At 24.1% G+C, this 18,129-nt stretch overlaps 2 protein-coding genes across 2 annotated transcripts; one reads left to right on the forward strand and one right to left on the reverse strand.

Annotated features, from left to right (window-relative positions):
* Nucleotides 1-863: 863 nt before the first annotated feature.
* On the forward strand, nt 864-12,419 carry LOC112692556 (nuclear export mediator factor NEMF homolog). The gene is made up of 17 exons (XM_025567267.1): nt 864-1,069; nt 2,906-3,077; nt 3,908-4,110; nt 4,172-4,320; nt 4,418-4,578; nt 4,632-4,835; nt 5,204-5,493; nt 5,571-5,660; nt 5,724-5,920; nt 6,471-6,651; nt 9,902-10,099; nt 10,180-10,289; nt 10,359-10,506; nt 11,119-11,231; nt 11,521-11,648; nt 11,768-12,108; nt 12,173-12,419. Exons 1-17 carry the CDS (start codon nt 1,014-1,016, stop codon nt 12,375-12,377), a joined length of 2,946 nt encoding a protein of 981 aa, XP_025423052.1. The 5' UTR covers nt 864-1,013; the 3' UTR covers nt 12,378-12,419.
* A 1,602-nt stretch (nt 12,420-14,021) lies between these two features.
* LOC112692213 lies at nt 14,022-16,535 on the reverse strand. Its single transcript, XM_025566819.1, has 3 exons — nt 16,464-16,535; nt 14,370-14,862; nt 14,022-14,029 (listed from the first exon to the last, which is right to left on the reverse strand). The coding sequence occupies exons 1-3, from the start codon at nt 16,533-16,535 to the stop codon at nt 14,022-14,024; spliced, it is 573 nt and encodes a 190-aa protein (XP_025422604.1).
* Between the last annotated feature and the right edge of the window lie 1,594 nt (nt 16,536-18,129).

Below are 18,129 nucleotides of genomic sequence, written 5' to 3' on the forward strand. Positions count from 1 at the left end.
CTCAAAACATGTTCTGTTAAACTACATTTTTATTACCATTGTTATGAAACGGATGTGTATCTAACTTAGCATGTTTTCGGACGTAGCAAAAAAATGAAATTATAAGTCCTGGTTATAACACTTCATAATTAGCGAATTTCCATCGTCTAGCAAAGCGATTTCCAGTGTGTTCCAGTGTGTTCCGCGGAATCTAAGGGTAATCTTAATGGTTCCACAACATGTAATTGATTGCTGAGAATACTAATTGTAATAAACAATAATCACGGACTATCTATAAAACATTTTTTGTAGTATTTGTTTTTCAATAAATAATTAAATAATCGAGTTTGAGTTGGAGACATTGGAGTTCTACGAAACACAAACTATTTCTTAAGGGTTCTGTGGCCGTAAATAATTGGGAATCATTGGTCTAGCGCACCGCCAAAAGTAATATGTACAGTAGTATACATTTATTACCACACATTTTATGAAAATCAGATTATATTTTCATATAATTTGTGATATTACTCTATGGCGTGCCGTTCAATTAAGTTGATTGATAATTCGATTAATCTAGTAGGCATCTGATTGATAATCAGATTAATCGAAATCAATCGGATTGATAATCTGACAATCGAGTTTGTCGAGGAACGCACGGAAACTATGAAACATGTTCTAATCGACCGCAGTTATTTGCGTCGAATCGTACTCGAGTCATCGCTGCGACGGTGACAAGAGGACAATACGGCTTGCCGTTATTTGAATCACGCGCGGTGATAAGCCGTAGAGAATAACTGTATGGATCTTTTATCGAGAAACTCGTTTCATAATATGATAGTGGTCACAATTCTATCGCTTGTGATAATAGTCTCGTGTTCTTATAAACATTTTTCGATAGCTTATCGTATTAGATCGTGTCGTAGAGCAATATATCTCCTAAGCTCGACAACAACTATCTGTTTACAAATAATTGTTATTACAATTTTTATTAATCATTTTACTTCTATTAATGGTTGTGCGAAAACTAAACAAAAATGAAGACCCGATTTTCTACTTTGGACATAATGTGTGCTGTCAAGGAAATTCAAAAGTAATTAAGTTGTTCAAATATTTTAAAATCTAATAAAATATAATGTTTGTGCTATAGCAACGATTTATATCATTGACGTAGCTGAAATGCATAAAATCAATGTACGATCTACTTTCATGTTATTATTATTACATATGGATATGCACTATGATATTTTAATTTGATATAGAATTGAGACATTGATGCGAAAAAAAATATCACTAATTTATGTGTAAATAGTTATAAACAAATATATATGTGCTATTTAGGTACTTTTACGATCTGTATATTTAAATAATATGTCAAATTAAATCATATTTTAATAAATAGGAGTATTTGTAGATAAAAAACAATTATATTTTTGTGTAACCATATTATTACTATTATAGAATACATACTATGTGAAATCTTTATATTTCTAGAAATAGTTACTTTTAAAATTGTATATTTAATATATGTTATTATAAGTTTGTACATATAATGTTTATTTATAATTATTTTAATAAAAATGAGTTAGTTTCTATAGAAAATTATTATATGTAACAGTAGGTATATCATTAGTTAGGTAATTTTTATTTTTCTTCCATTTAAAATGTAAATGGTTACTTTAAAAAAATAAGAACCCATAACGTAGTTAAATAATTTAACTAATTTTAACTATTACCTACAAAATATAATCTTGTATATAATAATAATGTAAATAATAATATTGTAGAAAATAAATATACCTATTCACATAAAATATACATATATTTTTAATTATTATTGATTAAAGGTTATTATATTTGTATTATTTATTATACATTCTTCCTAATAACTTTTATTTAAATTTCTCTGTTTTTGTGATTAGTTAAATTATTAAATATACTTCACTAAATATTATATTTGACTACAGTTTATTTTAAAATATATTATAGTACTTAATGGTTTTCTACCATTTCATTACAATGAGTATTATGTAATGAATTATAGAATTAATGAAACTAAATAATTAATTTCTTGTTGCGAGGAGAGATACTACTCTGGTTCATTTGATTTAAAATGTAAATAACTATGGCTTATTTATTATTTTCAGCAATACTAGTACTATACTTTATTTAATTTTTTAATTTGATAATTAATCAATCATTTTGATTATTACTTAATTTCAATATTTATATTTATATTTATATTTATATATTCTATAGTTATGTAAAACAGTAAAATATAAAATTTTTTTATTAATTTTTATTGCAAATGTTGACTAATTTTTATTTTTTGCCTATATCAAATATTTACCAAGTTTTTTTTAAGTATCTAATCATTTTTTAAGTGCATAAGTTTAGATATTTTGTGTATATACCTGTTAATGCAAATTTTTTTTTTAGCATTTTAAGGCATATTTTGCCAATTTTAAATGCATAAATGCATGTTTATTTAGGCATTTTTTAGGGCATGAACTTACGAACCCTAATTATAACTATATATTGCAGTGAAATGTAATAAAAGAAAATTATTTTATTATTTAACTTTTTAGTTCATTGAAAATTCGGTTAAAAAATGAATGTACGATATATATATATATATATATATATATATATATATATATATTTAGTTAGAAATATTATTTTATATGACATGATGAATTAAAAAATGTATTTAACATATTGTTATTTTGATTTAAAGTTTAACAGAGTTTTATCATAATTTAAATTATGAAACTACTAAAATATTTTTATGAATTTAGATATTCTATAAAATATAATATATATATTTGGTGTTTAAAAATAAACAATTGTATTAGGCATATTAGTGGATATTAAAAATAAAAATATCTAACTTATTTTATCAATTGTTATATTTTGATTTATTTTTCAGGTACAAAGGAATGCGATTACAAAGAGTTTATGACATTGATCATAAAACATATTTATTTAAATTTCAACGTAATGATGAGAAGTGTGTTTTGCTATTGGAATCAGGTGTTCGTTTACACGTAACAAATTATGAATGGACTAAAAATGATGCACCAAGTAGTTTTAGTATGAAGGTATATTATTTTGCTACATTTTATATTTTTTCTTTCTCAAATTTATAAATCTAAAGGTTCATGAAAACATCAAAATAGACTAGAAAAAATGAGAAATAAATTTATTCATAACAACATAAATGACATAATTTAATTTTTATTTTTATATCTACTTATAATTTAATGTAAGTGACCTAATTTAGGCTTAAAAGTCAAATTACTTATAAAAAAAAGTTTAAGTAAATTATATTGTATTTTCTTTATTATCAGAGTTATTATCACAAAATATTCTGTTAGTATTGTTAGCTGTGCATTATTTTATTTTCAACTTAGAGAATGCTAATTTTTTTTTTTCAAATTTGAGCATTAAAGGAGTAGTTATTTTATATATAAAGTATTTATACATAACGTGAAATATCACTTTTTCTCCAACTTTACAAGTAACAATTATGATATAATCAAACAATTTAGCTTTTTTAAATTTAAATTTATCATTTACTTAATTCATTTAGAGAAAATAATATTAATGATGCTGAATAAGTTGGTATATGCATACATACATTCAACAATTTATCAATACAGTTTTTATTGCCTTTTCTTAATTAATTATAATTTATTTTTTAAACCAGTTATAAATAGTATATATGGTATGAATAATATTTTTAACATCATTTTTTAATAAATTATTAAATTAACGACTGAACATTAGTACTAAAGTTCTGTAACTTTATAATATAATTTTAAAGTTTTTTTGAATATTTTCAACCCAAATTCCAGTTAAAATTATTTAAATACAAATTTTTATAATTTTGAAATAATTTGTCCTTAATTTTTTTATTTATACTGTTTAGTTAAGAAAACATTTGTCAAATAAAAGATTAGAAAATTTGTCTCAAATGGGGTTTGATCGAATTATTGATATGCAATTCGGTGTTGGAGAAGCAGCATACCATGTTATTTTAGAGTTGTATGATAAAGGCAATATTATTTTAGCAGATAAAGATTATGTGATGATAAATATTTTACGTCCACATACTGAAGATGAAAAACAGAAGTATAACATTTATTACATTTGTTTAAATTTAAATAATCTAATCTATTCATTTTTATTTTAGATTTTTTGTTAAAGAGGTGTATCCAAATGATAGACCAAAAATTCGACTCAGCCCACCAAGTGAAAATGAGTTAAGCCACATTTTTAAAACTGCTAAACCTTCCACAAACTTGAAAAAATTTATTTTTGCAAATTTTCCAATTTGTTTAGGTTTGTTTTTGTTAATATTAATTTTATTAATTATCTCATGCATTGTTTTTAGTATAATTTTGATTTAACTAGGTGTTAATAATTTTATTATTTTTAGATTATGGTAGCTGCTTATTGGAACATATGTTAGTCAGTGGAGGTCTTTCAGCAAGTACCAAAATTGGTACTGATTTTAATATTGATACTGATTTACATAAGTTAATAAATTGTTTTGTTATTGCTGAAAATTTCTTAGATGATTTAAAAAATTTAAAGGAAGTAAGTTATTATTTTAAATTTTAAATATAATTTTTATCACTTAACATTTTTAGGGATTTATAATTAAAAAAATCGATAAACAAGTATTACCTGATGGTACTATCAAAGAATTGTGTACAAATCAAGAATATCATCCATTTTTGTTTGCTCAACATCAGTCTTTACCCTTTGCAACATATGGAAGTTTTAATGAAGCAGTAGATGAATTTTATTCAAATTTAGAAAGTCAGAAATATGATGTTAAATGCATGCAACAAGTGAGTTTTGATATATGTAAGTATAGTTGGTACTATGTGGAAATTATTTTAAAGTAATAAACTTGATAATAATTTAAATGCAATATCAGCTACATAAGATGAAATATAATTGATGTATGTTATTCACATTATAAATTAAAGTTATTTTTAAATTTATTATTTTTTTTAAGTATTTTTAAGTACAATTATATCATGTTACTATTAGTTATGTTTTGTTTTATCAAATTTGAACATTCAGTATGCAAATACTATAATGCTTATATATTTATTTATACAACAATTTTTTTCTTTAAATTACCAAGTAGTTTTAGGATTCAAAAATTAAATTTGTGGTTACAATATTCATTATAATAATATTTTTTCTTAAGGAAAAAGGAGCAGTTAAAAAACTACAAAATATTACTAAAGACCATGAAGAACGCCTTAGGAAGCTTCAAGAAGCTCAAGATGAAGACAAAATTAAAGCTGAATTAATTACTAATAATTTAGATCTGGTTGACAATTCCATACAGTTTATTAGACAAGCAGTAGCTAAACAATTGCATTGGGATGAAATTTTGGATATGATAAGACAATTAAATTTTGAAGATGATGGTAATACTTATGCCATTGTAAAAAATTTGAAATTGAATGTGAATCACATTACTCTTGAACTATTGTAGGTCTTTCTTGTTAAATCGGTGTAACTTATTATATTTATTTTAATTTTAATGACTTTGTTTTTAAATTTTACAGTGATCCATATAATGAAGATCAAAAAAATAAAGATAGTGGTAAATTAATTGATATAGATTTAGGTCAATCTGCTTATGGAAATGCCAAAAAGTGAATATTTACCATCAATCATTATTTAATAGAATATATTTATTGAGTAATTAAATATTATAGATACTATGGATCCAAAAAACAATCTGCTATAAAAGAACAAAAGACTATTGAATCATCAAGTTCAGTTTTAAAAATGGCTGAAAAAAAAACCAAACAAACATTGAAAGATATGCAAGTTGTTGCATCTATAAATAAAGTCCGCAAAACATATTGGTTTGAAAAGTTTTATTGGTTTATATCGTCTGAAAATTTTTTGGGTAAAATCTTGTTTACATTTATTCTAGGGCCTCACTAATGCTTTGAACTTTTGATAACATTTTCAATAATTTAAATTATCTATTATAATCAGGTTTCTGTAAAATGACTTAGTTGTATTATTGTTTATCATTTAATTTATATTAAAACTATTTTATTTTATACATTAATATAACATTATTTGGAATATTTTTTTTTCATTTTCACCTATAATAATTATAAGTTATAACCAAATTATATATACATATTGTTTGAACTCCTAACCCTAGTTTTGAATTACCTAAAATTTCTCCCCTCCCTTAACACACGAAAAGCTGATATTTCAGTCAATGCCATCTGTACTCTAAGGGCACAAGAGGCATAAACCTGTGGTTTTCTCAATAATTTTTCAGATTCTAAGGTTAAAGTTAAATTTTTCAAACATTTAATCTATCTAAAATTGTAATCTCTTAATGTATATAATTATTATTTAAACTATCCATAAGGTCTATTTATATTTTATTGAAGTATTTCTTTTTATTCGTTAATATATTTCTTGCTTCTTCAATTTAGTCATTGCTGGACGTGATGCTCATCAAAATGAGGTCATTGTTAAAAGATATATGAAACCATCAGATGTGTATGTGCATGCTGGTTTTAGTGGTGCTACAACTGTTATAATAAAAAATCCAACAAAGCAGCCAGTTCCTCCAGCCACTCTCAATGAGGCAGCTGTTATGGCGATTTCATACAGGTAAATAATTTTGTTTTAAGGTTATGAAAAATATATGAAATTGAAATTAAAATTAAATATATATTAACATTTATATTATTTAAAATACATTTTTAGTTTAAATGATTTTATTAATATTCTTCTAAGAAAATTAGATTAAAACATAAACCATGCATTTTTTCACTTTTATTAAAAAATTTTTTATATTATATTTATTTTGCATAGGGTGAATAATATAAACTATTTATTTTTTATTTTTGAATCTTCTATATAAAATTATATATAAATATTTTTTTTCAAAATTTAAAATTTAAAATTTAATTTCAAGATTCTATTGTGATAATTATAAATTTTAATTAAAGATTTCAAGAATAGTTTTACAATTGTATTAGTGTTATGTTTAAAAAATTCAAAACAGTAATAAATTATAAAGTAAAGTAATAATATATTTTTAACTAACAAATTATATTAAATTATTTTAATTTTTAATTAATATAATTCAGATAAAATATTTAGTAGAAATGCATAAAATAAATATTATAGTATTCAAAATTCAATAAAATATAACTCAAAAATTTTTTGGTTATATTGTAAAAATATAAAACCAAATAATTTTCTTCTGGATGTTTTAGACGGTCCATGGGGAAGATGGCCATAGTAAATAATTTTGGTACATTTTTCTCCGAAGTTTATACTGAAAAACTTCAAACACTATAAAAATAAAATTACTTAAAATCCTCCAATTTTTCTTTATAATATTGTGTTATGTGCATACATATTATAATGTCATGGGCATACATTCTATCACATAATGTTCCAAATATATATAAATATTATATCGATTGCATTACAATAACACAATGATTCCACTATGACGGACATACGTATATGTAGAATCAAAACCACACCCGTGAATAAATTAAATTATTTAATTAGTTCACATGTTCATTATACGGGAAATTAAGATAGCTAATGAATAATCGAAACGGCAGTGACTACATCCTATATCTTTGCATCAGTAATTATGTGCCAGACAAGAGATATCACACACATACACACAGAATCAATGCGGAATTATCATATTTTATTATCATTTTCATATACACACACACACTTACATATATCGGATATAAAAGGGGGTCCCGAACAGTCTCTAATTCAGATGTGTTTTAGTCTTGTTAATGCACGCACCTTCACGCCAGTTTGTTTTAAAAATTAATTATTTGGACTTAATTTTACAAATTAAATAAATTGGACTAAGAAATATTTCAATAAAGTTAATATTTTAAAGTCTTGAGTTACTTATTTCAACATTATTATTATTCTACATTGATTACGAAGCTGAACAGTTATTCTGTACTATTTCTGTACTGTTATAATGTAGTTATCTCTTGTTGCACTGTCCAGTACCCATATACCAGCACGCAACATAAATTGGCGCAGTCGGTAGGATGTGGTCACTGCTGTTTCGATTATTCATTTGTTATTTTAATTACCCGTATAATGATCATGTGAACTTATTAAATAATTTAATTTATCCACGGGTGTAGTTTTGATTCTACATGTACAATATGCCCGCTATAGTAGAATCATTGTGTTATTGTAATGCAATCGATATAGTATTTATATATATATACCTGTAACATTATGTGATAGAATGTATGCCCGTGACAGTATAATATGTATGCATATAACAATTTATATAGATATTTCAGATTTATTTAATGAATTAGACAATTTAAAATTAAATCTCAGTTGTAGACCTGACAATATTCACCCAACATTTTTATATGACTGTCGCTTCTTATTATCATATCCTATTCTATTTTTATTCAAACTGTCATTCGATTCAGATATATTCTCATATTTTTCGAAAACTAAATTTGTTACTCATTTTTTACGATCCATAAAAAAGGAAACCCTGTTTTTATAAAAAAAAAATCGTCAAATAATATATCAAAAATCACTACACTGCCTAAAATATTTTCTAAGATTGTTAACTCTAAAATCACATAAATTCTAAATAAATTACTTACAGATAAACAACATTAATTTAGAAAAATTGTTTAACAATAACCAAATTAGTTAATTTTAAAAAAATTATTTTGATTCATTTGTTTTAAATTCACAAACTGATGTCATATACACAGACTTTTAAAAAGCACTTGACCTCGTAGATCACAACTTATTCATAAAAAGTTAGAAAATTATGGAATCTATAAAACTTTTTTATCATGACTATCTTCATTTCTCAAAAATAGAATACAAATAGTAAAATACGGCAAATCTACCTCTCATTTAATTGGCGTTAAATCGAGCATATCACAAGGTGACCATTTATTGCCAATTTTGTTTCTATTAACAATATTACTTCTATAATTAAATAATCTAATATATTATTATTTGCTGACGATACAAAAATGTTTAAAATAATAACTTCACTTAGTGATGTGTTACATTTACAGTCAAACTTATACAGTTTTCAAGATTGGTGCATTAATAATATAATGGAACTACATATTGATAAATGTGCAGTTATTTCTTTTACGTATAAAAATAATAATATCATTTTAATTATACTTTATTTCATTCTACATTAGTACGCAAATCTATTTTAAATGACTTACGTGTTTTATTTGATGGTTAACTAAACTTTAATTTTCATATTGATAAGTTAAGAAATTTTGCATTATCAAAATCAGGATTTTTAAAACGAAGTTGCTCAATGTTTCATAATCAACATGCTCTAAAAAATGTATATGTTTCACTTATACGATCCCAACTTGATTATGCTACTCTCATTTGGTCACCAGTTAATAATAATAAATGTCAAACATTAGAAGCAAATTCAAAATTCATTTTTAAGATTTATGTCTTTAAAATACTATATACAAATACCATATCATTCTTTGTATGATAGTTATTTGAATATTTTTATTTTAAAAAAATTGCAGAAACTATTTAAATCTCATGTTTCTATATAAGTTAATTAATAATAATAAAAGCACTTTCAATGTGTAGCTTAAATTAAAAATCTTATAAATTTATAAATTAATATATATAAATTATATAAGTAAATGAAATCTTATATATAAATTTGTTGTGTTCACTATTTAATCATATAATTTTTATATAAATTATTGTTAAATATTAAACTGCTAATTTTATTGTAAATTTATAATTTTTAAATGGAGTTCTTATTCATATAAATAAATAAGTAACAATTAATTTATGTAAATGGATATATGCAAGTAATACTTTATATTTTCAGTGTTTCTTGGACTATGAAAATTAACTTGCAAAACGCATTTTGGGTGAAACCTGAACAAGTAACTAAAACAGCACCCACTGGAGAATATTTAACTACCGGTAGTTTTATGATACGTGGTAAAAAAAATTATCTACCTGCAACTCATCTTATATTGGGCTTAAGTTTTCTGTTTAAATTAGAAGATAGTTCAATTCCAAGGTACTAATAAAAATTATGCTTAATTTTTATATAAAATAAATATTATTTCATATTTTACCATGTTACCTATTAATATTTAGGCATGAAAATGAACGTAAAGTAAAAGGTATTGAATTTGAAAATGTTATCAATCCTGAAGAAGAAAATGATGATTTTGAAAATATAGCTAGTGAAAATGAAAGTGATGAAGGTAAGTAAAGAAAAGAATATCACTATAAGATTTTTATATTCTAACATTATTACTTGTATTTTAATGTAGAACTAGAGAAAATAATTGAAGAGAAAAACACAGTAAAAAATTTAAGTAATGATTATGAAAACAATACAGATTTAAAAATTCAAGAGAGCAAAAATCCAGAAGCAGATATTAATCAAGAGTTGAATTCTAATATTCAACTTTCAAAAGAGTAATGAGACTTATTTATATTGTTTGATTGTACGAAAAAATCATTAAATTCTCATTTTTTCAATATGATTTTTTATAATTTTATTTTAATTGAATTATTTTTATTTTCTAGCAATTAAATATAAATTTTAACTTAATATTGATATTATATTTCATAAAGCATATGTTAAATTGCTGTTATGTACATTTATTAAGACTTTTTTTACATAATATGTATATATGATATTATATTATATCCTTGGTAATAGTATGTGATTCTCTCTTGATATCATTACCATACATTTTATCTTTTTTATCATATTTTTACAAACAAATATGTTTTTCTATTATTAAAATTAATTAAAATTATTATAATATTAAAAAAATAAATACAAAATCTTGGCACTTTTTAACTATTAATATTTGTTTATGCATCAGTTTTTTTACAGAATTTTTGTCATTTAAAAATAATATTTGTATATCCATACTTTTTAAAAATGTTTTTATAATTATTATTGTTTTTGGAATTTAAAGTTCACTTACATTTTGTATGAAATAAGGAAAATTACTCAAATATAATTTTAGAGTAACAAATTCAACAATATAATTTAATATTTTTTATTTTTATTTATAGTGTTAATATATCTTCTAACTGTCATGAAAAATGTGAATCTAATTCTAAAAATGAACCTGAATCTTCAGATAGTGATGATGATAATGATGAACAAAAGGAAAACAATGAATTGAATAAGACATACTTTTTATTTTTATTCTGAAAGATATTTAAATGTGAAAAAATAAATAAGGAATCTTGCCATATTTCATTATTAATATATTTTTTTAATTCATTAGTTTTATTACTAAATATTTTTTATTAATGAATAATATTGTAATAATAAATGTAGATATTCTCGGTACAATTAAGTTGAATTTACGAAAAAAATTTATTAAACATTATGCAAAATGTATTCATTTATATTGTTTATTAGTGTACATTTATTGTATTAAATCATAATTAATTTTTTAATATTTATAGATAAAAAAGCTGAAACAGTAAAACCACTAATTCTAAAACGTGGACAACGAGGAAAGTTAAAAAAAATCAAAGAAAAATATAAAAATCAAGATGAAGAAGATAAAGAAATGAGAATCAAATTATTACAAGTAAAAAAAATTTAAAACTATTTTCATAATAATTTATGTATAAAAAACAACAAAATAGAGATCATACTGTGCGAGTATAAAATGCTCAGTAGTTTTTTAAAATTATATATTTTTTCTAGTCATCAATGAATGAAAACAAGAAGCTGAAACGAGAAAAAAAGAAAGAGAAGAAAATTAAAAAAATTGACAGTAAAAATAAATCTGCTGGAAAGAAACAAATGTTGATTAAAGTTTTACCTATTGTTAACGAATTACCTAAGGAAACTATTCAGATTGGTGCACAAGGAGCCCAAGAAAAATTTGCTGAGAACAATGACAACTCTGACGACGAAGCAGATAAAACAACAGATCCATCTGAGACACAAATGTTAGATTCATTAACTGGTATACCATATGCTGAAGACGAACTATTATTTGCAGTTCCAGTAGTTGCACCTTATACAGCACTTACTAACTATAAGTAACTTTAGTTTAAAGCAAGTGTTCAAAATTCAAACTAAAACTATTTTTTTTTTTCTTATTAGGTACAAATTGAAATTAACACCAGGAAATACAAAACGAGGAAAAGCGTCAAAGACTTGTTTGAATCTATTTTTGAAAGACAAGACAGCAACGACTAGAGAAAAAAATTTAATGAAGAGTGTTAATCTGCAGGATATTGCTAGGAATATACCAAATGGAGTTAAATTATCAGCTCCATCTCTTAGTAAAGTACTTAATAGTAAATAGTCGAATAGATTATATTTTGACTTTTGTAAATATTAATAATTGGTTAGTAATTAATTAATAATAATAATGTAATGAAAACCGAAATAAATATTTATTACTATATTTAATAATTTGTTTGATTCTCAAATGTATAGTTTGTTCTTTTATATTAAATTTGTCATTGGATCAGAAATGTATTGAGTTTTCTATTAATTTACTTCTAAAAATAATCCATATTATATAAGTTACTTAAAAGTTGAGCTAGGATTAATATAATCCATAACATATTTTAATACACATATATATATTTTACCATTAAAATATGAAATAAAATGCTCTTAGAAAATCAACTCTAAATTTATGAGACATTAAGTTATTTTCATAAATTATTTTTCAATATAATTAGTTATTTACTATTTATGCAGTTTATGAATTCAGTAATTCATCCATTAATGTTTAATAATATGAAGACACATATTTTTAAATAATTCAATATTGGCAATCATTAATCTAAAATTATTTTATCATTTTTTTGTTTATATCAACAATTTACCAATTTTCTTTTTGTAGAGTTACTCTTAAAAAAAAAAAAAAAAAAAAAAAAACAATTAAAATCTGTGCAATTTAAATAAAGTAAAAAGTAGAACTATATTAATTAATTAAATACTGTCAGTTTCCTTTTTCTGGTATATCGTTCAAAAATAAATTTAAAATCACTTTCGATTTTATCTTATTTGCTATGCATATTTAAGTAAGACAATACTTAATATGGTCTAATATAAACATAATATAAAAAAAAAAATAATCAGTATAGCTCTTTTTTAATGATTAAATTTAAGTGATATTAGTAAGAATATTATTCTACCCATATAACCTAAAGGAATTAACAAATGATAGAGAAGAATAGAGGAGGCTGTATGGAGGTGTAAGAGCCTTAATGGCTCATAAAAGCTGATAGATGGATAGATAGTAAGAATATATACTGTACGGTTGCCAGATTAGGAGATTTTGGAACCTACATTCGCGTTTAAAAATTAGCACTAGTTATCAATCCAGCGATTTAAAATTGTTATTTAAAGTGTTTAGTCGATCAAAGAAAAGTTTAAATGTCGTATTTAATTATTTTAATTATTAATGTCTTTCAATGACGTAAATTGTGAACACCGTTTAATTTATAGCTGATATCTTGTGGGAAAAATATAATCACAATATTGTATTTTGATCGTGATTAGGAAAAATAATTGTTATTTCATAAAAATATAGCACTGCGATCACGGATAATAATAGACCTATAAACTAATAAACAGCGTTTTCCACACCGCACGGCTATACATTCATGGGGACAATATAGAGTGAGAAACAACATAACAGAGGAAATACTGAAAGAATAACTTAACGTTTTTTTTTCCATTTGCATTATCACCATTATCAATAATCAATAGTTTTTGAAATTAAAAAAATAAATCAAAGTACTACAACTGCTATATTACTAAATATTGAGTACTATAGTATCCATTAGCCAATTGTTTATTAATCAATTCTCGAAAAGTTATACTAAACTAATCTCTCGAACTGTCCTCCAAGCACTGAAAATTATTATAGTGTTGTAAAAATAGGATGTAGAACTGGAAAATATATTGATTAGTTATAGTACCAGGTACTTATTTAAGAACCTAATAAACATGTTATGAAAATATTTCATTTTGATATTTTTGGAATAAAAAAATACAACAAATACATGGTTTTTTATTGATGTTGAAACAAAATTTGTTTAGTTAAATGCGAACGTATTCAAAATTTCGGTTGACTTTTATTTTTTAATAATTAGTTAAATAATTTGTAAAAGGTGATTATTTATAGGGGATAGAGATAAAATATATACATTTAAAATGGTAAATAAACTGTTTATATTTATTTGAGACATAGTTTTTATTGTTAAATTATTAATTGGATTCCCTAATAGCTTTGGTACTTCATAAATTCTTGAGATAAATATTTTTTCAGTTATTTTACATATTTTTATAACATCAAATGGTGGTTTCTTAAGTCCTCCTCTATTTTTAATATCAATAAGCGTGTGTTTTCTATACTGATCTTTAAGAACTGAACAACAAATCGAACAGTCAATAATTTCATTTAACTGTTTTACAACAAATCCAGCTATATGTTCAATAATATCTTCTTTATAAACATTAATTTCTTCAGGTTTGTTGTTTTGTTCAGGCTCATCTGTAAAACTTTCTTTTTCTTCCATACAAAGAATATTTAAAAAATTTTGACCTAGAATTTCTTTACTACTTACAGCATGAAGAATATTGATAGTATCTTGAGGTCCACAATTAGCATTTTTTGAAATTGACAACTCACTATGAACCAATAGTTTTTTTAAGGTAGCTTCAAACTGGGAAGCGGTAGGATTATTGATGAAGCACTCACTTGATCTGATAGCTGAGAACAGTATCTCCATATGATCTTGTGAAATCTTGTAAGAAAGTATAAAACTAAGCTGTCCAGTATTAATTACATTGTCAAAAAATCTACTCATACTTTCTAGACAGATAATAAGACCATTAAACCCTATTTTTCTAGATGTTAATATAGGAGAATAATTTCGGTCTTTTAAAGTTGTTAGATAATTTATAGAAGAAGGTTGGAACAAGTGAATAAAAGATTATGACACGATAGGGAAGAAGGACACGAATTGTATGTGTCAACTGAAAGCGAATCTTTTAAAGTGGTATCCAGAAGTAACAATAAACACTTTAATCTCCTACAGCCAAAAGCTAAAAAACAGTAAAACAGATGAATGGAAAAAGAGAAGGGATGATGGTTGGAACAAGTGAATAAAAGGTTATGACCCGATAAGGAAAAGGGACACGAATTGTATACCTCAACTGAAAGCGATTCAATTAAAGCCGTGGCTAGATCCAGAACTCGTACGAGAATTGCCAATAAAGTTGTTATAATAAAATCGTTATCGTTGCAACAAGCGAAAGAATTGACCGAAATACTGACCAAAGTGTCAGATGCGAAAAAAAAATGATGGCACAAAAACCTTATGTTCCTAAAAGAGAACCTCGGCTTCTGGGAATGTATATACCTAGTAGCCATGAATCTTCCGTTAAAGTATCAGTCAAAGTGCGGTTGTAAAAGTAAAAGTGTGAAAAAGTTGTAATAATTGAATAATAAAATAGTTGTATTATTTATTAACCCTTTCAGGCCTATATTATTTTGGTTAGAATTTTTTTTTTTAATTATATGCTTTATTATCGTCTAATTAAGGTTTTTTATGAGTTTCATAATTTCACAGTGAAGTAATTATCTGATATAAGTTTTTTTTCATCTTTAAGACGGTTTATTATATCGTCTAAAGTATTTAATTTTTTTTTCAAGTTCACGGTTTGTTTATGCAAGTACTTGATTCATTTACTTTGTTTCATCACAGTTGATTGTGAAACAACCCAATATTTTAGTCTGCTATTAGGGCTATCAATATCACTAGCGTCTTTAAAATCACCCATAAAACATTATAATTTTTTTATTTTTTCTATAACAATGAAATAAACAAAAATTAGAATCATATACATAGTAATTACTAAATTTCATAGTTTTAGTAGGTATAACTTACTTATCTGAGCTTGATTGTTTTTATGAAGTTGCTGTATTCTGTGCACCAAGATTAGATGTAACTATATTTAAAAGTGACTCAAAAGGGCCTGCAAGTTTAGTAGGAATTACATTTTGTGCCATGATTTGTTCTGAAAATATTATCAAATCATAGTAATTAAATTGTGTTATAAGATATTATTTTCTATTTTTCTATTATACCTGACACAGAAGGCTATGTCAATGTTGCAATTTCTTCCTCGGCATAACCATCAGAAATAGTATACCTACTAGATAATAATGATCTACGTGTATCAAACAAAATGTATTTAATTTTTAATAGATATTATACAATAATTGTATAAGTATACTTAGAACTATTATTTAAAACTTACTTTGTTTGGAAATACTGGGTACTACATTTTCATTCAAACGATTAGTTTTTTAAATAATAGTAGATGAAACTTTATAATAAATAAAAACAAAATGAAGCTCACATACTTTTTCAAGAAATGTAATCCATTCATTGCCAATAACTCCTTTAGGAACACTAAAAAAATTGTATGAAGCCATGTTTAAACATTTAATTAACAATTTATTAAATAAAATCCGCCATGAGTGGCATCAGGTATAAAAATTCCCGGAAATATTGTATAAATAACTTATTAAAATTAAATTACATTATTTAGTGAAACAATTTTATTATTAAAATATTATAAAGAACATCAATATATAATTTTTGTAGGTATATCAATAATGAATATATTAGTACGTATAGGTATTATTAAAAATGAGACATTAGTATATGGTCAAAAAGACTTTACCACACTTATTACAAATTATAATGGTAAGATTCATGACGGCTTAAATTTTACTTAAAAGTACTTACCTTTGAAACTTAATATTTTGACCACCTTTTGAGTCACAGCCTTTGACACAACAATATGTAACCATCGCGCAAGATGTTTAACAACTAGAAACCAAATTTACACAAAAATCACTTAAGTGGTTAAACACTAGTAGCTTAAGTTCAAGTTCTAAACACTCAAGTCGGCGAACGAAAATCAATTTTTATATTATATGCAAGTTCTGATTAGTCTTATTAATAACTAATTACTTTATTACATTTATTCACAGATATCAATTCTATACTATAAGATTAAAACGGGCTTCAATTTATTCATGTAAAATGTAAAAATGTTCACTATCTTGTATAGTATAGATATACATTTATTAAAGAAAAAGCCAGAATCCGCAGGGGGGCCGCGGCCCATTCGGCCACCCCCGTGCGCACGCCTATGATAATGAGTATTGGTTATATGGTAAGTAGGTATAGGATAACCAAGAATTAAATTAAAATAGTTTATTATTAATAACTATAAGAAATTATACGTAGGTGCCGTTACCTTCACATAATCTATAATTTATTTAAAAAAGAACTTAACAAAAACAAATAATTTTTTGAAAGACTATTTGGAACTCAGATATTAATCTTATCGTGAATATAAAAGTAACATTGTTAAATAACAATAGTTTAGATAACAGTTGGGTATAGATATTTTATAATATTTAAATTATGAAATTCCCCAGCCTCGCTTATTGTCATATTTTTCTAGGAAATAAACAAGCAACTTGTATGCTATCGAAATTTACTATTGACTAATAAAAACTATTTAAACTTATTTTTATCTATTAATGTGTAATATTATTGTATTGATTCGGATAATCGACTTAGTTCATCTCTCTGTAACATTTTACACAGATGAATTAATCGTTAATTAATAAATATAAGACCGTACCCATTGTGAGACGTATAAATAATGTTAATCAATACGATTGGAATTTTTTAAACATGCGATAAACGTAGTCGGGGGGTAAATAATAACGCGTTGTTTAAGTCATATCATGTTTTAATTTTAAACAGCCGACGTTCATATAATTTATATAAAAATCAGTTTTCTACCAATTATGTTATTTCAAATTTTTTAACAAACATTTCAACTATAGAAATTCCTTCATACCGTACACGAAGCACAATTATTGCAATAGAATTATCATAGAAAGTAATACCTAGTAGTAACGTTAAATCCTTGATTGATAAATGTTCACAAGTTCAATCAAATATATAATTAATAACTTAACAAAATATGTGCCTATTTTAGCGTAC

Source organism: Sipha flava, unplaced genomic scaffold, assembly GCF_003268045.1.
Source record: "Sipha flava isolate LNK unplaced genomic scaffold, YSA_version1 116_pilon_pilon, whole genome shotgun sequence".
NCBI lineage: Eukaryota > Metazoa > Arthropoda > Insecta > Hemiptera > Aphididae > Sipha > Sipha flava.